Source organism: Sceloporus undulatus, chromosome 7 (assembly GCF_019175285.1).
Source record: "Sceloporus undulatus isolate JIND9_A2432 ecotype Alabama chromosome 7, SceUnd_v1.1, whole genome shotgun sequence".
NCBI classification, from domain to species: domain Eukaryota; kingdom Metazoa; phylum Chordata; class Lepidosauria; order Squamata; family Phrynosomatidae; genus Sceloporus; species Sceloporus undulatus.
Genome location: NC_056528.1, coordinates 27,091,864 through 27,112,105, shown reverse-complemented (window position 1 = coordinate 27,112,105; position 20,242 = coordinate 27,091,864). Strand labels below are relative to the sequence as shown.

Sequence of the window (20,242 nt, the reverse complement as noted above, 5' to 3'; positions counted from 1 at the left end):
TTTTATCCTAGATTTTCAAGTAGATTTGGCCCCTTAGACAGTTCCTTTTATGTCTCTGATAAAACCTGGAGTAGATTCACCATCCCCCTGACATGGAAGACCCCAGCTGCCCCTGTGTGAGAGGGTTTTGTTGGCCTGTGCCAGATCAGGATGTAATCTTTGTGTAAACACACATTTGCCAATTCACTTGGCAGGGAGGGAGGGAGGCCAAGGAGGCACAGGTCAAAACAGTGCCCTGCTTTGCAGCCCCCAAAGCCGCTTATAGATTTAAATCCCTTTAGTGGTCTGATTTTAATTAAAATATTTTGACCAAAAGCGAGCCAGGAGCACATTTGGGGAAGACGATGTCAGGGAATAGAGGTCTTTTGTGCTGCAGTGTGCTGGGATCCCTTGCAGATGGTCGGTCTTGTAAGCTTGCTAAGACACAACATGCCCTCTTTACGTGCCCTTTTGCACACACAGAAAACTACCCGGGAGAAAGATTTATATACTGCTCCACTTGGACTGCAGTGCTCAGCATCCCCCTAACCTTCCCAGCCAGTGGTAAAGAATGCTGGGAGTTGGAGTCCAGCAGTATCTGGAAGCTGCATGATTCCCAACTCTGTTTTATATCCCATTATTGGGCCTAAGTTTAGTATGAGCCCCCCCTAAAGAGAGTGTTGCCCCCCCCAACATAAGAATTGTGCCCACCCAAAATGACCTTTTCCTTGTAGACCAGGGTTCATTTCCCTGCTTGGCCATGGAAACCCATTAGATTCCGAGTCTAAGATTCTGTGGTTCTTTTTATAACGTAATGATATGTATTGTGTAGTTTCTGCATTTTGCAACTGTATGGATTTATCTCTCTGCATCCTTTTTTAGGGGAGCCACGTCAGTTGTGTACAGTTGTGAAGAGAAAGGGACGCAGGCCCAGTATGCAGCCAAGATACTGAAGAAAACAGTGAGTGGAAAGCCCATCTTCTCTCCTTCTCTTTCCTGTTTTCTTTCTCTCTTTTAAAATAAAAAGTCAACTAAACACTTCCTTGGGAAACAAAGGCCTGTTACAGACTGCCAAAATAAAGCTGCTTTGGGTCTCTTTGGAGGTATGCTGTTTAAATGATGCATGCATCCTAAGAATCCAGAAGCTGCCCCAAAGCTGCACTCCAGTGCTTAGGAATGGAGTCTGGCTTTGGCGCGACCTCCGGACTCTTAGGACCCAGGCATCATTTAAATAGCATGCCCCCAAAGAGACTCGAAGCAGCTTTATTTTGGCAGTCTGTAACAGGCCAAAGTAAAGTAAGTTTGTAGTCCTTGTGGTCTATGTTTCATAGCTTTGTGAATCCTTAGCTGCATTTGTTGTTGTTGTTGTGTGCCTCCAAGTCACTTTTTTAACGTATGGCAGCCCTAAGGCAAACCTAACATAGGGTTTTCTCGGCATGTTTCTTTAGAGGAGGGTTGCCATTGCTCTCCTCTGAGGCTGAGAAAGTGTGACTTGTCCAAGGTCACCTAGTGGGTTTCTATGGCTGTGCAAGGATTTGAACCCTGGTCTCCAGAGTCCTAATCCAATGCTGAAACCACTACATCAATGCCGATTCGCAACCCGGAAGCATTTTAAAGTGCAGGAAATACATTTTAAATTCCATTAGAAATGCAAAAACGTCCTCCTTTTGAGATACAAGGTGCCTCTGTCCTTTGTGAGGTTGCCAGACATTTCCCCCCTTCTGTATGATTTTTAATACCTTTGCCTGGTGAAGAAGCCAGCAGAGCTTCGAAAGCTTGCCAGATGTCTTTTGTGCATTTTGGTTGGCCAATAAAGGTATCACTGTTTAAAATTATTAAAATAAACTATGTTGTAATTGTTTTGATTTATATTTCCCTTTTTTAAAATGTTCAGATTGACAAGAAGATTGTCAGGACCGAAATTGGGGTTTTGCTGCGGCTCTCACATCCAAATATTGTAAGTACAGCCAGTCTTGTTAAAGGAGGATCAATTTTCTTGGAAATCACATTTGTTTGGTGGCTGAAGGCTAGGCATGATTGACAGCAGACCTGTGAAAAATCCTGGAATCCGGGAATTGGCAGGGGCTGATGGGCCTTGGAGTACAACCTTCCCACTCAGTGTTGGAACTCCAGCTAGAACATTTCCAGCGGGTAGCTGGCGAGCCTCTTCTTTTGGCAGAGATTTCCCCCCCCCCCAAAATTGCATTTGCAGCACATATTTTAGATGCATGCAGGGTGACCAGACAGCCTTCTTTTCCAGGACTTGTCCTCCATTTCAACCTTCTGTCCAGGAGGAATTTCAAAATATCTTCCATATTGACCATGACTATGAAGCATGAATTGGCATTTATATTCATGTTTTTAGCTTTTGTAATGTCCTTCAATGTCCTAAATTTTGCGATGCTTTGTCCTCCTTTGCAGTTAGAACTTCTGGTTACCCTGGAAGCATGTGGAGAGCATAGCAATGGTCCTCCAAGATCTCTTGGAGGGTTAATGCAGTCCCCTACCCTTCCACAGTTGCTTGCAGTGGTTCCTCAACTTTCGTCTTCTAGATGTTTTGGACTTCAGCCCCCAGAATTCCTGTTTGTTGGCCAACCTGGCTGGGGCTTCTGGAGTTGAAGTCCAAAACACCTGGAGAACCAAAGTTTGGGAATTACTGCTTTAAAAGCAGTGATTCCCAAACGTTGGTCCTCCAGATATTCTGGACTTCAGCCCCTAGAATTCCTGTTTGTTGGCCAACATGGCTTCTGGGGGACCAAAGTTTAAAGCATCATTACTTTAAAGGATTTTTCCAAGGTTCCATCCCCCCCTTTTGAGGAATCCTCCTCAGACTAGAAGGGCGGCTTAACCTGCCAGAAGGGAAGGGAGGACACCCAGTAGAGACCTGGTCAAGGAGAGGAGCAACATCCAGGCCATTCTGCTATCCAGCAAGCCATTCCAGGAGAAGAAAAATCCATCCATCCCCTAACAAAAACACAGGCAGAGAGGTCCCCCTCAGATGCAACATCTTCTGCTGTCATCTCATGAAGAGGCCATCTGAAGATGCTAGAATTCATTTTGTTAGTTGTGGCCCAGCTTTCTAATCCATTCAGGTCATTTTGAATGTTGATCCTTTCCTCTGAGATGTTAGCTACTCCTCCTAATTTGGTTTCATCTGCAAATTTGATAAGCATGCCCGCTATTCTTTCATCCAAGTCATTGATAAAGATGTTGAATAGCACTGGGCCCAGGACCGAACCCTGTGGCATCCCACTAGTCACTTCTCTCCAAGATGAAGATGAGCCATTTCTGAGCGCCTTTTGGGTTCGGCTGGTCAGCCATTTACAAATTCCCCTATCGGTTGCATTGTCTAGACCACATTTTTTGCACGACTATGATGCGGGGGGGGGGGGGGTGTTTCTTGTCAAAGGCCTAACTGATGCTAATATTTCATTGGGAAGATGTTGGTCTCTGCTACATGCCCCCTTGCTCCTGGGCATCGGGATCTTTTGATCACTATGATGGTTAGGTCATGGAGCCACAAAGGCTGTTCTCTTGAGGTCATCCCAGCATCCCAACTTGCTCCTGGACCTTATCACTAACGCCATCGACATCCGCAGCCTGCCGGATGCTGGATAATCCTCCGGGAAGCTGTTTCTAATCCCTAATAGGTTGCCTTTAAGCTGCAAAGCGTGCCAATGTGAATAACTTCCCCCTCGCCTGGGGTTTACACGGCACATTATGGAGAGGCCTGCTGAGTTGTAAGATCTGTCTCTTCTGGGAATTGGATGCTACTCTACAAAGGAGCAGTTAATTTTCTTTTAGCGGCAGGATATTGTGGTTATTGAGGCCTGGGAGGGGTGACTGAGACAGAGCTTGAAAAAGGTATTGGCGGGAGGGATTTAGTGCTATTGGGGTACATAAAATCATACAATGATAGAGCTGGAAGGAATCTCAAGAGTCATCCAATCCAACCCCCTAATGTGCAGGAACACATGAATAAAGCACTCCCAAAGGCTGGCCATCCAACCATTGTTTAATCCTCCTTTCCTTTTTTGAGTCCAGCAGCCTCTGAAGCAGTCCATTCTACTACTGAATGGCTCTTATAGCAATAGCAATAAAGTATATTTCTGTACCACTTTTCTGTGAACTCAGCACTCTCTAAGCCATTTACAATGTGTAAGCCAAGTGCCCCCAACAAGCTGGGTACTCTTTTTACTGACCTACAAAAGGATTGAAGGCTGAGTGGACCTTGGAGCTCTACTCTAGGAATGAACTTACAATGTTGTGGCTGCAGTACCAGCATTTAACCAGGGCTCTTCTCTCATGGTTAAAAAAAAAAGTTCTTCCTAATGTTTAGATTGAATCTGTTTCCTTTTAATTTGCATCCAAATGAAACACTGGATGGAATCACAGGCTGCTTGTGGAGTTAGTGGGTTCTCCTTCACAGAATGTATTTGTAAGATACACTGGATGGGCATCAGACAGGAATGCTAAAGCTTTGAGATCCCTGCCCTGAGTTTGGGGCTGGACTACATAGCCTCTGGAGTGCCCTTCTGATTCTCTGTTTCTAATTTTCTTCTGTGAAACTTTGGGTAATGGATGCAAAGATGAAAATCTGCAACTTGCCAGCTCTTTACTAAGACCAAGGCGATCATCATTCCTATCCTTCTGAATTCTATAAATAAAGCTGAATACTAAAATAATAATTATGGAGGTTGGAAAAGTTCAATTTTTTGGACTATACTAGTGGGCTTTTGGTATCCGCTGAGGTTTGGTTCCAGGACCTCCCATGGATACCAAAACTAGTGGATGCTCAAGTGCCATTAAATACAATAGCATAGTAAAATGGTGTCCCTTATATAAAATGGCAAAATCAAAGTTTGGTTTTTGGAATTTATATTTTTAAGAATATATTCAACCAGTGGCTTGTTGAATCTGTGGATAAAGAATCCATGGATACAGAGGGCTGTACAGTTCCCCAGATCCCAGCCAGCATTCAGAGGATTGCAGTCAAACACAAAAAATCTGGGCTGGAAGTCAGTAAATGGATTTAAATCTGCAGGAAATAAAATCTAGCAGTTTTACAACCCCTGTATTTAGCAAGGGACTGTCATGGCAGTGCTACATAGGGGCGCATGTGAAGTGACCATTGTGCATCTGAGCACTGGCTAGCGACTGTCAGTACACATTGCTAGAGTCCAATATACTACTACTACTATTAATCCTACTACTACTACTACTACTTATTATTATTATTATTATTATTATTATGTTCTTTATTTTCCATTCTTTCATGCCTTTACAAAATCTTTCCATGTACCTTTACATCTTCAGAAACACAAACGTGTGACCTCTATTATCCTCTTAAATCTTAACTAAATATCTATTATTCCATAAAAATGCTTTATACAATAAAGTAAGTCATGCGTTTCTGCTGTAATCTTTTCCAGTCCATCCTAATCACTTAATTCCTACGTAATCTACAACTTTACTTACTTCAGTACGATATAAATTGGCCTTACTATGTGTCAATTCAAGAATCTTTGATTATGAATATAAAATAACACATTATATACTTCAGAGTATTTTATCCAAAAATATACATTACATTCAAACTAAATTCAATTATCCCCATATAATTCTTTGCGTTAGTCTTCTGTACTTCAAACTGCTTTTTTCTCTCATTGCTCTTTCAAAAATGATGTCACTTCCTTCCAATGGGTCACACACTTTGTCAGATAGTTTTCTTTTCTTAATGTTGTTAATTTGTCCATATCCATCATAGCATAAAATCCTGTGAACCGATCACCTATTGAGGCGATGTCCTTTATCCTCCATTTCTTAGCCTATGTTAATCTGGTGGCAGTTACCAAATGAACATGGTTTTGTGGATCTTTATATTGATTTTTATACCTATGATGTTGAGTAGATGTACCGTTTATACTCGACTATAAGTTGGCCTCATGTATCAGTCGAGGGCAGGTTTGGGGGCCAAAATTATGGATTTTGATATGACCCATGGATAAGTAGAAGGTAAAACTTAAGGGCATGTAACAAGTCCCATTATATGGAGCAAGGTACAGTACTTACGTTGACCCCGTAGATAAGTCAACTCAGGTTTTTTGGGTCAACTTTGTGACTAAAATTTCTAGACTTATACACAGTATATACAGTACTTTAGGTCTCATTTCGTAGTTCATTTGGAATATTTTAGTTATCAGGTCATGGATTTGTTTCCAAAAAGCCTTTGATTTGGGGCACATCCACCACATGTGAGATCAGGTCCCCTTCCGTTCAAAGCCAGATCTCCTTTTGACAAAGGATTTTGTCCCTTTCAGCTTGAAATCCAAGTTTGGGGGAATAACCCAAGCTGCTCCTGACCTAATTTCATACAATAACATGCACAATCCATTTTCTTTTTTCCGGCGCTATTACAGATATAAAGGGGGGACGTGTGTGTGTGTATTCTCCCTAAAACATCTTTTGTTGGCTAAAAAGAAAGAAGAGGAGGAGGAAGAGGAAGAAGAATCTAATTTCATTATTTACCCTTGCGACGTCTATCTTTTCCCCTCCCCTGCCAGGCCTTCTGGCTGATAGGAAGTGATAATAGGATTGTAAACTTTTGAAGTTAATAAGAAAAAGATCACGCTGCCGCATCTTAGAAGAAAGTGTTAAGCCTGGCACGGCGTGTCACTAGCGCTGCAGGGTCTCGTGCAGCCAGTCACCCGAGCTGCAGGAGTCATGATTAAAGTGGCGTGAAACTCACAGTGTCACCGAAATCTTCGGGAAGTATAGCTATTTAGTAAAATCAAATCCAAAGTGCATTGGCAAACAGTCTCTGCTCTCCCCCACTTCCCCACAAAACCTTCTAATTCTCTTGCATTTCTATTTAAAAGAAAAAGGTACAAATCTCTTTATCCATAAAGGTGCAATTTTCTTTCTCTTCCAAAGCCAGGGATGTATTAATCATATTCATAGAATCATAGAATCTTAGAGCTGGAAGGGATCCCAAGGGCCTAAACTAAACTAAAGCACTCTTGAAAGATGCCCATCCGACCTCTGTTTAAAAGACCTCCAAAGACGATCCATCATCTTCCAAGGCAGTCTGTTTCACTGTTGAACAGTTCTTCCAGTCCAGATGTTCTTCCTAATGTTCAGGTGGAATATCTTTTCTTGTAATTGGAACCCATTCAATTTTGTTGTAGTTTTTGGAGCAATGAAAAATAATCTCACTGCACCTTCTACATGACATCCAGTTTTTTGTGGTTTTTTCAGACTATGTGGCCATGTTCTAGAAGAGTTAGTTCCTGTCATTTCGCCAGCATCTGTGGCTGACACCCTCAGAAACCAACTCTTCTAGAACATGGCGTCATAGCCTGAAAAACCCACAAAAAACTATGGATGCCAGCCATGAAAGCCTTTGACTTTACATTGACATGCAGTTTGTCATCTTTATGATGATTACACAACAGTTACACACAATATAAAATCTACATACAACACAGTATACATCTATACAAACTAAATAAGACTGTAACCCACCATTGTTTATCATCAAAAGATGCATCCCTTCAGATATATTTTGAGCATCCCTCCAGATGTTGAGCCTATGGGTAGCTTGGGTGGAGCCCTCCAGATGTTGAGCTTATGGGTAGCTCTGATGGAGCCCTCTAGATGTTGAGCCCTCCAGATGTTGACCCTATGGGTAGCTTGGATGGAGCCCTCCAGATGTTGAGCCTATGGGTAGCTTGGATGGAGCCCTCCAGATGTTGAGCCTACCTTGTGCATAGGTCAAAGGAGCTCGCCACTTATGGGTAGCTGTCTAATTTTAAATTGTATTGTGTAATATTTTTCGATTGTATGTTTTTAATATGGTTAATTGTTTAATTTTACTTTAACGTTAAAAATGGTGTGTTTTTAATTGTAATATTTAAATATTTAAATACGTAAGCCACCTTGATTCCCAGTCTTGGGTAGAAGCCAGAATATAAATGATGGTGATGATGACTGAATATTTTTGAATATTCATTCCATCCCTACTGTGTCTGCACTGTCACGATTTAGCTTCTGCCTGCTATAATTTACCACCATTCAAAAGTAGAATATGAAGTGAAACCTGGAATTTCTCCATTCTGATTCATCATTCCCCCGTCGTTCCTGGACAAGTTGGTCCCAAACTCATCCGTTCTTTCCTCCTCCTTTTGCCCCGTCCTCCTTTTTTTCCCCCTAGATCAAACTCAAAGAGATCTTTGAAACCCCCACGGAGATCACTCTCATCCTTGAGCTGGTGACAGGTGGCGAATTGTTTGACAGGTAATCTGTGAGAAACCTTTGTTTAACTGGCAGGTTCTTAATAAAAGGTGACTAATTGAGCAAAAGAGGGGAGGAAATGAACAGGAGTATGGAAATCGGTGTCAGCAATGCCAGAGGGGAACAGGGGTGTCTCAGAAGTCTCGTTTTTCTCGTATTTTCCATCCTCAGATCTCAATGCTGAGACCTTTACACCAACAAGACCTATGTATTGGGGGACAAATGTTTTCGGCAGAGTAGTCAAAATGATTTCCAGCAATATTACTGTACTACACTTTCCCCCTACAGATCTTGGGTATTTTGCAGTTATCGTGTGTCTTCACAGTCGTTTCCAATTCATGGTGCTCCTAAGGCAAACCTATCACAAAGTTTCCTTGGCACGTTTCTTCAGAGTGGGGGATTGCCATAGCCATCCACCGAGGCTGAGACAGTGTGACTTAGGTCACCCAGTGGGTTTACCCTAAGGTGAGCCTATCATGGGTTTTCTTGGCAAGTTTTGTTCAGAAGAGGTTTCCCATTACCTTCCCCTGAGGCTGAGAGCCTCAGATGTGGGTGACTCTGGGAGACAAGGGTTCAAAGCCCAGCCATGACAATCCAGTTGGGGACCTTGGGTAAATCACAGCCTCAGAGGAAGGCAATGGCAAACCTCCTCTGAAAATATCTTGCCAAGAAGAGGACCTTATGAGAGAGGCTGTGTCAGGTAGTGATGTGTTAAATTAAGACTCCAGGAGATCAGGGTTCGAATCCCTGCTTGGCCATACAAACCATTGGGTGACATTAGGTATGCCATACCGTTTCTCAGCCTCAAACGAAGGCAAAGGTGACAAACTCCCTTGCCCAGAAAATCCTGCAATGGGGTATCATAAATCAGTGTTGACTTGAAGGCATGTAACATGGAACCCACCATGATGCTGAGGTTTGAGTGTTGGACTAGGAGACAAGGGTTCAAATCCATGCTCAGCCATGCAAACCCACTGGGTGGCTTTGGGCAAGTCATACTCTCAGCCTCAGGAGAAGGCAATGGTGGCAAACCCCCTCTGAGGAAATCTTACCAAGAAAACCCCACAATAGGTACACTTTGCCAAGAAAACCCTAGGAGAGGGTCACCATAAGTCAGAGTCAGAGTCATTATCGTCGTCCAATTTAGTAGTGTGATATGAGAATAATAATGACTAATAGTCATCATCATGATTATATTTCCCCACAGGATTGTTGAGAGGGGCTTCTACAGCGAAAGAGATGCAGCCCACGTGGTGAAACAAATCCTAGAAGCTGTGTCTGTAAGTTGCCTCTTTCCCTTCCAAATTTTCCAGTTCTACATTTAACCCAAAGTCTCCTCCACTTCATCTACACCAGTTCTGGGGTTCCATTCAAATCTTTGAAATTGTTTCACTTGATTTTATTGTAAAAGCCCTGAGATCCTGGGCTGTAGGTCGGAGTCAGTATATCTTATTCAGTCAATCAACCAACCAATAACCAATAAATTCCAGCTCCTTCCGGATGTAAAAAGTTAGATCAGCCTCCCTTGTAGAAGATGGACTAGAAGGAATCCTTAGCAACTTTGTAAAATTTACAGAGCTGGGATGGGTATCTAACACATTGGAAGACAGGAACAGAATTTAGAAGGACCTTGATAAACTAGAATATTGGGCTGACGTTCAACAGAGACAAATAGAAAATTCTACCTTTAGGCCACAAAGACCAAATGCAAAGGTAAAGGATGGGGAATACTTGGCTTAGCAGGATTTGGCATTATTGTTGATCATGAACTGACATGAGCCAGTTGTGTTATGCTGCAGCAAAGAAGTTGAATGCTGTTTTAGCTGGCATTACTAGAACCATAGTTCCCAAGACTAGGGAAGTAATAATCTCACTATATTCAGTGCTAAGAAGGCCTCCACTGGGATGTTATGTTCAGTTCTGAGCACTTAATTTTAAGGAGCATAGAGAGCAGCTGGAGTGAGTTCAGAGAAAGGCAATAGGAATTAAAAGTATTGAGAACAAAACATATGAGCACAGGTTGAAAGACCTGGGCATGTTCATCCTGGTGAAGAGAAGATGGAGGGCTGACATGATTGCCCTCTTAAATATTGATCAGAATGGAGGCTGCAATAAGAATAGGAAGGACAGCAATGAAAGAACTAGACATGGTCCTAAAGAGTAAAGATATACAACTGAACATTAAAGTTAGAATCATCCAAGCCATTGTGTTCCCCATCACCATGTTCATCCCCAGTGAGAGCTGGACAGTAGTGAAGCAAATAAGAAAATCAATGCATTTGAGATGTGTTGCTGGAGAAGAGGGCTGACGGTACCATGGTCAGTGAAAAAGACAAACAAATGGGTCCTGGAACAGATCAAGCCTGAAATTTCCCTGGAAGTCAAGATGTTCAAACTGAGGCTGTCGTACTTTGGCCACATCACGAGAAGGCATGAGTCATTAGAAAACACAATAATGCTAGGGAAGGTGGAGGAAAGTAGAAAGAGAGGAAGACCACACGCTAGAAAATGGATAGACTCAACCAAGGAGGCCACAGGCCTGAATCTACAAGACCTAAGCAGAGCAGTGGATGATAGGGGTTCTTGGAGATGTCTCATCCACAGGGTGAAATCCATGAGTCGAGGTCTACTCCAGGGCAGTTAACAACATATAGAATCATAGAGCTGGAAGAGACCCCAAGGGCTATCCGGTCCAACTCCATTCTGCCATGCAGGAACTCACAATCAAAGCACCCCTCAAAGATGACCATCCAGCCTCTGTTTAAAAACCTCTGAAGAAGGAGACTCCACCACTCTCTGAGGCAGCGTGTTCTTATTGTCAGGAAGTTCCTACTAATGTTGAGGTGGAATCTCTTCCCTGTAGTATCAAGGATTGTCTTTTTTTAAATCTTAAGGACAGTCACAGAGAGATTTCTTCTCTGCTCCCCAAAGGGTTGGACCAGGTCTAATGGTTTTGACATTACAGAAGGGTAGATTGAGATTGACCATGAGAAGGGATATCTTGACAGCAGGAGCGGTTGGGCAATGGAGCCAATGACCAAGAGAGGTGGTGAAGTCTTCTTCTCTGGAGGTCTTCCAAAGGAGGCTGGACAGCTACTGCCTCGGGTTGCTGTAAGTGGAGTCAGAGGGTTGGACACATTGACCTCTGTGGCCTCTTCCAACTCTATGATTCTAAGACACATTCTCCTAGAAATGGCATTGTGCTCTCCGATACTGTGCCGATTTTCAGCGTTCCTGTTAGCATAGAGCTGCATGCCCTCCTTCTCCCTTCCCTGTCTGAATGTATGGATGCAGAGTTGTTGGGTTTTTTCTTCCCCTCACATATTAACTGTCAGTATCTTTTAAAGCTCCCCATCTCCAATCTCTAAAACCGGCAAGCTGTGAAATTAAGATTGGCACGGGCATCTCCCTCGACTGGTAATACAATTTGCGAGGCATCTGTTGTTTGTTTGGGGCGAGAGGAGCCAGTGAAAGCAGCTGCCTGGGGACGCTGGGCCATTCAGAAAGATGGACGGGGAGAGAGATTTTGTTCTCCTTTGTTCTTTGTGTGCGGAGCAGGGCAAACTGGTCCCACAAGGGTTAACCGTCAACATCCCACTGTTGCGGCTCCTGGCGATAATTGGCCTAACCACTGACCAATCAACCTCCAGCACCAAGGGTCAGCTGACCTTGAAAGAGATCAGCTGACCATACTATTATTATTATTATTATTATTATTATTATTATTATTATTATTGAGATTTGTTTATAAAGCACTGTAGGTTTACACAGCACTGTACATACGATCAATTAAAATCAATTCAAATTATTATTATTATTATTATTATTTAAGCCACCTTGAGTCCCTATATCATGAGAAAGATGAGATATAAATAAAATAATAAGCTACAGCAATGAGCAATTTCTAAAAATCAAGGTTTGCTTTTGGGAATTTAATTTGTTTTAACATTTTCAAGCCACGGATGGTTGAATCTGCGGACAAAGAATCCGCGGATAAGGAGGTCCGACTGTAGCGTTCAATGGGATATTTTTACACTTTAGGGTATTGTCTAGTATCTTCATAGCTGCCTTCCCAAGTCCTAGCCTTCTTCTGATTCCTTGGCTGCAGTCTTGTTTTGAGTAAGGACTGAGCCACAGGGTAGGAAATCTTTTGACTGTCTCAATGTCTTCACCATCTGCTTTAAAGTTGCGTAAATCACGACGCCAGGCGTGGTGTCTGAATTCAGAAAAGGGGAGCCAAGATTCAGAGTGGGCAAACTTGAGCGTTTTCCTTTCTTCCATGTTTAAATTTTGTCAGCCCCAGTCCCAAGTGTCCTGTAACAGTATTTCCATTCATCCCTAAACATGCTAAGCATTCATCATTGTGTCACTATGAGGCTGTGCTATTTGTTATGTTTGAGTATCGTCGATCAATAGGCAGGTTGGTTGATGCCCGGACTAGTCCCGTGTGTTACCAACCTGTATGTAGTTGTATCGATAAATAGTTGTGGCCTTTCTTTTCTTCCAATAATCCTTGTCGGTTGTGGTGTTTTTGCAGAGCGGTACTCACCCCTGGATACGCAAAAGGGGCCCTGGTTCACGTTGTGTGTCTACTTTGGAAGGGCTCTGAATTCTCTCCAGGGTTGATCTCTGGTACTGTGGCTTGTTTGCATTGCTTTGGGTGAAATTTCTGAAATCATTGACCTAGCAAGAGTTCTTACTCTATGGCTCAGTGCCATTTCAAATGGTTTTGACTCAGCTGTGTTGCAAAGCCTTTCCTAAAGCATGTAACTGCTCCTGAGGCATTGCTTTTCTTCTGTCAGCTGAAAATGGAATCAAAAGAATGGCTCCACGCTGCACTGAGTGCAGCATTAGGTCCTTCTCCCCTGCAGCCAAGATCCTGGTTTAACATTTTGTTCTGCTGAGGCTCCCAGCAACTTTAATTACAAGCTTCCTGCTCCCAACACAACTTTTGCTTCATCACAGTGTTAGAGATATAACTGGGGCTGCATCCAAACTGCAGAAATAATTCATTTTGACGCCGCTTTAACTGCTATGGACTCCTGGGATGTGTAGCTGGCTGTAGCACCAAAGCTCTCTGACAGAGAAGGCTAAATAGCTCACAAAAAAACCCAAATCCCAGAGTTTCATAGCATTGAGCCATGACAGCTAAAGTGATGTCAAACTGGATTGTTCCTGTTCTGTTGTTGGATGCAGCCAACAACCAAAACAACAACAATATTTATTTCTTACCTGTTTTGAATCAAGATTGAGAAGGGAAAGATTAAAATACAGAAACGTATTTCTCCTCAGTTGGTCAGTTCCTCTTCCGTAGGTTGTTCGTTTTGTTAGCATTTTCAATCACAAAATAAAGCTCTTCCACATTTTAAATAAGAAAACAAATGAGATGAAATCAGATAGTGTATTAAATCCAAATGAACGGGGATAATCCAATTATGGTGTAATTCGATAATGATAGCTCATTATCGAAGCAAGTACAGGTAAGAATAGAAGTCGGAAACTATTAACAAAAGGTGCAGTATCACTTTGCCAGTTTACACTGAGACAAACTGGAGTGAAAACAGCATTTTGGGTGTTGTAAGAAGAGGGTGCTCTCGGTTATCAAATCTGGAAAAGGCTGGAAAAGATCATGGATCTGGAATGAATGTGTTTGCAGGTTGTTCACTGTGGCAAATTTTCACATGCTTTTTCTTTCTCTGTTTCTTGCAGTACTTGCATGCAAATGGCGTGGTCCACCGCGATCTCAAACCAGAGAATCTTCTCTATGCAGATCTCTCCCCAGATGCCCCTCTCAAAATAGGTATGATGGGACAACATTTTTCACAAATTGTACCGAGACTGAGCTTTAGGTCCCTCTACCCCACCATCACCCAGGGTTGCATTAGTGCCCCCCAAGAACTTCAGAGGGCTGCATAACCATCTTGATGCGTCTCTCACATTTGTGTGAGAAAACATTTCCGGGGGGGGAGGGTGTTACTAGAAAACCTTGGGACCCCCAGAGGTAGGCTTGTGCACCACATCTGGCTTACTTTCCCCATCACCGCCATATTACTATATGACTTCATGTTTGTGGTGACCCATAACCTAATCCAACAGTTTCCTTGGCAAATTCTCGTCCGATGAGATCCTCTAACAGTGCCTCTCCACTGTAGAAAATAATGCAGCTTGAGCTGCCATTGCTATCTTCATAAAACCCAGTGGGTGACCTTGGGCAAGTCACACCTCTGCTTTAGAGGACGCCATGGGCAAACCCCCCTCAAAAACTGCCAAGAAAGAACCCCGGATAGGGTTGGCGCCTAGGGTCAAACCATAATCAGAAAATACTTGAAAGCACACAACAACCACAGCACAATACAGCAGAGGGCGGCCTAAAAAACGAAAGAACCCCCCCCCAAGAGGGTAAACACCCAAATAATATCATAACCTACCACTATAATCCCCATGCCCCCCAATGTCTCTGTTTTCCTCTAACAGCCAATGTTGGGGTAGCAGTTTGAGTGTTGGACTAGACTCTGGAGATCAAGGTTGATTCTCAGATCAGCCATAGGACCTTGGGCAAGTCACGCTCTCTCACTTCAAGGGACGGCAATGGCAAACCCACTGAAGAAATCTTGCAAGAAAACCCCATGGATCAGTACGCTTAGGGTCACCATAAGTCAGAAATGACTTGAGGGCACACAACAGTGGACAACCGTCAATCCTTTTAAAGGATTCACATCTTGTTAGCCGGGAGTGCTGCCACGGACTTTGGGAACTCCGCGGCGGGGGACCCTCTTGAGAGACTCTGGGCTCGGCCTGGCTTTGGCGTTTGGCGGCCAGTTGCGAGTGGGGCCCTTTAAGACACCTGGGGAAAGTTTGGGAGGAGCCCGCGGTGAGAAGCGGGTACAAAAGCCGGGAACCGGCCCCTCCTGGACACGACCCCCCTCTACCTCCTCCCCAAGGGACCACCGACGCCGACGCCAGCTGCTGGGGACTGAAAGGGGCGCCTCGCCAGGCGGCCTCCTCCCGGTGGTTTCGAAGGGTGCAGCTGCGCACCGCCCCGGGAGTGCCGCCCACGGACTTTGGGAACTCCGCGGCGGGGGACCCTCTTGAGACTCTGGGCTCGGCCTGGCTTTGGCGTGTTGTGCGGCCAGGTGCGAGTGGGCCCTTTAAGACACCTGGGGGAAAGATTGGGAGGAGGAGCCAGTGGTGAGAGCGCGGGTACAAAAGCCGGGAAACCGGCCCTCTGGACCGCCCCCCTCTGCTCCCGCCCAGGGGACCACGGCCGACGCCGACGCTGCGATGGACTGTGCCTCTCGCCGGCGGGCTTCTCCCGTGGTTTCGAAGGTGCGCAGCTGCGCACTGCCCCGGGAGTGCCGCCCACGGACGTTTGGGAATCCGTCGCTGCGTTTCTGCGCGTTGCGCAGTCTCAGCGGGTGCGGGAGGCTAGAATAGACTATAGGAGAATGGGATGTCCTACAGTTGGCTCAAGCCTCAGCTCCATTAACAGCCCATAGGAGGGTGGGGGAAGGATAGGATTCGGGGTGCCTGGCCGGGGATAAACACCTTGGTGGGCGTGGGCCCCAATCGCGAGTGGTGGGCAGGGGGAGGTATGGCGGTTGGAGAATGGACTGTTCTTCGCAGGGGAAGACGGGATAGATGCATTATATCTATCTCACCTTCCTGTCCCCCTCCAGCCTGATGGACCTGAGGCACTCCAACCGTGCCACAAACCCTGTCGCTGCGCGTCCTGTGTGCAATGCAGGGTCTATTAATAACAAAGACCCACATCCTCCAGGATCTCCTGGAGGACTCTAAGTGACTGCGGCTTGCATACCGAGACCCTGGCTGGGGCCTGAAGGGGATGCTGTGGGGCTCAGGCCCTGCCTGCCGGGTACTCGGTGAAGGACCAACGCAGGTTAGGTGGGCGGGGGGGTGTGGCCTTGGTACATAGGAACACCTGCCCTCACCAGGAACCACCTCCGACAGACCACCTACATCGAGTGTATTTACCTGAACCCTGAAAGGCTAGGGACAGTCTAGGGATTCGGTTAGTGTATTCGGCACCCCGTGCATTAGCGGACTCCCTTACGATCGACACAGCTGGTTTGCTGAGCTGATGTTGGAGACGCCAGGCTTCTTGATTCCTGGGTGACTTCACATCTCCCTCACGGCCGCTCGGTTCCATCTGGTGCGGGCTCGGGAATTCATGGAAACCATGGCGGCCATGGGGCCTGTCCCAGCTGATACAGGGTCGGCTACGCATTGTGCGGGTAATACTCTCGATTTGGTCGTCTGTTCGGAGGCGGAAAATCCGTGGGGTGGAAATAGCCAATATTTCCCCTGTCATGGACGGATCATTTCCTGGTAGAGGCGAAATCGAAGGCTTCTACCCAGTTCCCCCGGGGGTGGCGGACCCTTAGAATGGTCCACCCTCGAAGGCTGATGGACCCTAGATGGTCCAAGAAGCTTAGAGGGGCTCACGGTTGGAAATGACGGCGACTCTGTTGATGCCCTACCGGTATCTAGAATACCGGTCTCTCTGGGCTATACACAGAATCGCTCCCAAAGCGCCCTCGTGCAGCCGCGCTTCAAACGTAAGCCCTGGATAAAAGGATAAACGGAAGATCTCCGGCCGAGGACAGCGGGTTCTCCGACGCGGCTAGAGTACCGGTGGCGGAAAACACGCTTTGCTCACAACGAGCAAGACTCTCCAGACCGACTGTAGTAAACTCCGAGAAGCATACACAGCAACAAAGAAGCTTCGGTCTACTGGTGCTCTATTGCGGCCGCGAGGTCCGCGTCGGCAGAGTTGTTCAGGGTGTCAGCGGACTAAAAAAACTCAGCTCCCATCCCCCCGGAAAACCAGATCCTGGAACCCTATCTAAAGCCTGGCGTGGACCTGGTAAATAAATAAACGACTGTTTCGGGAAAAACCCGCTCGTAAAGCGAAGGTCTGAAGCGCCCGGACGTTATGGCAGAAACCTAGGGTAAGAAAGCGTCCAAGCTCCTGGACTAGTGTATATACTGGAAGCCTTTGAGTTGGTGAGTACCGAGAGATGTGGACAAGATCCTCGGAAAGTGTTGCGGAACCGACGACCTGCGCTCTTGATCCCGGTCCCAGTCATGGTTAAGCAGGCCCAGGGGGACACGGGCGGTGACACTTTTGTACGCCGGATAATTAATAAATCTTCAGGGATGGGGGGGACGATTTCCCATCGGATCTTAAATGGTGGGCCAGAGGAGACCGATCCTAGGAAAAAAAGCCCGCATTAACCCCCAAATGGTTCAGAAGAAGTATCAGGCCTGTGTCGCTGTTACGCGGGGATTTTTGGGAAAGGTGATGCGAGAGGGCGGTTGGCGATCCAGCGTTCAAGGCAGGGCTTGGATAAAACGGAGTATCTGGACCCAGTACAAAACTGGCTTCCCGGGCGGGCAGCGAGGGTAGAGAACGGCCATGGCGCCTTGGGTCATGATCACCGTCTGAGCAATCGACAGAAGCGTGTCCTGTTGGATGCTTACTTGGACCATCACAGCGGCTTCATACACATAGACATGGATAATCCTCGGGACGCCTGGCGGAGGTGGGAATCGGGGGCACTGCGCTCCAGTGGTTCCGTTCCTACCTCTCTGGGAGGTCACACCAGATGGTGCAGCTGGGGGAACGGTGCGTCCGATGAAAAGGCCCTTAATAACTGAGGGTCCCATCAAGAGCCATTCGTCCCCATGCTATTAACATTACATGAACACCGCGGGAATAGATAGCACGGAGAGGACGCATGGGGCGCGGTTATGGCCAGTAACGCTGAGACACCCAAAGGTTATTTTCTCTATTACTCTGACATGAGGCACCCCCCCAGTGACTGGGGAGAGCTCCTCTCCTCGTAGGACAGGTCTGAGTGTCAGGGGTAGGAGTGAGGCCCTGGAGTGGAGGGAAAAAAAACCGACTCAAACTTAACCAAGAAAACGAGGTACTAGTGAAGGGCCCCCTAGGCCAGGAAGGCGTGGTAATACCACCTGCATAAGGGTGTCACCTCCCCGTAGAAAGGACTCCGTGCGATATCTGGGGGCTGGTCAATGACTTCCCTTCGCCTGACAGTGCCAGGTGACATGCGACGGTCAAGGAGTACCAGTTATCAAAGCTTCGGCCTGATTCCGGCCACTGCGCCCATACCTGGGCACCAGAGGACCTGAGACTGTGATCACACTCTGAACTTCGAGATTGGATTTCTGCAAGTACTCTACATGGGGGGCAACCCTTATACCGAAAAACTCGGGAACGCAAATGGTGGGCAGAAACAGGGCAGCAGCGCTGGTCGGCTGGTGCTGGTCCAGGACCAGCCATATAAACACCTGTGATTAAAGATCTCCATTGCTGCACCAGCCGCTTACCGAGCGCCAATATAAGGGGGTATGGTATACGCATACAGCCCTACAATGGCTTGGGCCCAGGATTCGAGAGGACAGGCCTCCCCATACATTCCGCACTCGCACCCTCAGAACATCTGGGCAGCAACTCCTGAAGGTGCCTGGGCCTAGGTTGGGGGGCGTGTGTACTGCCAAGAAGGGATCCGTTGTCCCAGCTGGACCCCAAGCCGTTTGGGAATACGCTGGCCCATGGAGCTCACCTCATCTACCAGCACCCCTGGCGCCCAAGTAGTTAGGAAGGGTCTCAAAACCGTCCCTCATTTAAATCAGGCCCATTCGCCCCGACGAAATATCCGTGGCCTCCCTCCTCTCTCCTCGGGCCGTGAGAGTTGGGCCTAAGTTTTTTTTATTGTTTGTTTATTGTTTTAAGGAATTGTTGTTTATATGTGTTTTTTAATCTGTAGGCCGGTTGTGCAGCTGGTCGTGACATTGTGTAAGACCGCACCGAAGTCGTTTGGAAGGGCGGGTATAAATTAAAAATATTATTATATATTATGTATTATGGAAAGAAACCGTAAAGAAAACAGAAAGTATTTGGGTTTGTTGGAGTGGGGAAAGTCCTCAGCAGAGAGATGGAAAGGAATTATCCTATGGCCACTCATGGAGTTCCACCCTCCATAAGATGGAAGAGAGGCAACTTAAAGACACACAAGTACTTAAGCCCATTTCTCTCTGTTTTCCAGGTGATTTTGGATTATCAAAAATTGTGATGAGCAGGATACAATGAAACTGTATGTGGCCCCCAGGATATTGCGGTAAGGGGTAGGGGTGGTGAAAGAAACACAGAAAACCAAAGTGCGCAAGGCATGACCCCAGTCTCCACACAGAGAGAAAATATAGATGAGAAGCATACTGCCAAAAATGCATGCCTCCCCAATCCATTTCCAGCATTCACATCTTTTTCCAAGATGCCAAGCTAATGCAAAAATGTATTTAACAAAGTCACTGAAAAATGTATATAACAAAGTCACAGTTAACCCTTTCTATATGACCAGACAGCTGCTAATGTTTGGCTCAACACTAACAAGTAATCTATAACCCATCTGCCTCGTGGCAGAGGCCCAACTCACTAGACCACTTATTGCACCATTTGTTGTTGTGTGCCTTCAGGTCATTTGCAACTTATGGCAACCCTAAGGCAACCTATGATGGGGTTTTCTTGGCAAGATTTGTTCAGAGGAGGTATGCCATTGCCTTCCCCTGAGGCTGAGAAAGTAGGACTTGCCCGGTTTACCCAGTGGGTTTCATGGCCATGCTGGGATTCAAATCCTGGTCTCCAGTCATAGACCAGCACTCAAACCACTACGCCATGCTGGCTCTAGACTGCATACGGCACTATCTATCACCAGTAAAAACTTGCCTTATGGCCATTATGGGTGTCCAGTTTGGGTACCAAACAAAATTTGGGGAGGTTTAGAATTGTGGCAGACAAAGACCTTATTCAATCCAGTTTTTAATGATAACTTGGTGGCAGGGAGCTATTTATGAGGAAGATGCACTGTATTTTTAACTTCATTATTACATTATGATTTTATACCTTTTAAATGTAGTGATTGTTTAATCG

The 20,242-nt window shown here is 45.9% G+C and overlaps 2 protein-coding genes across 2 annotated transcripts in view; one reads left to right on the top strand and one right to left on the bottom strand.

The window, feature by feature from the left end:
- LOC121937117 (HAUS augmin-like complex subunit 8) overlaps positions 1-20,242 on the bottom strand; it is a 149,296-nt gene that overhangs the window by 45,643 nt on the left and 83,411 nt on the right. The gene's annotated exons all lie outside the window — the stretch shown is intronic.
- LOC121937118 (calcium/calmodulin-dependent protein kinase type IV-like) overlaps positions 1-20,242 on the top strand; it is a 49,086-nt gene that overhangs the window by 15,277 nt on the left and 13,567 nt on the right. The window contains 6 exon segments of the mRNA XM_042480035.1: positions 862-940; positions 1,874-1,936; positions 8,192-8,274; positions 9,479-9,551; positions 13,981-14,071; positions 19,362-19,433. Coding sequence (XP_042335969.1) covers positions 862-940; positions 1,874-1,936; positions 8,192-8,274; positions 9,479-9,551; positions 13,981-14,071; positions 19,362-19,433 — 461 coding nt within the window.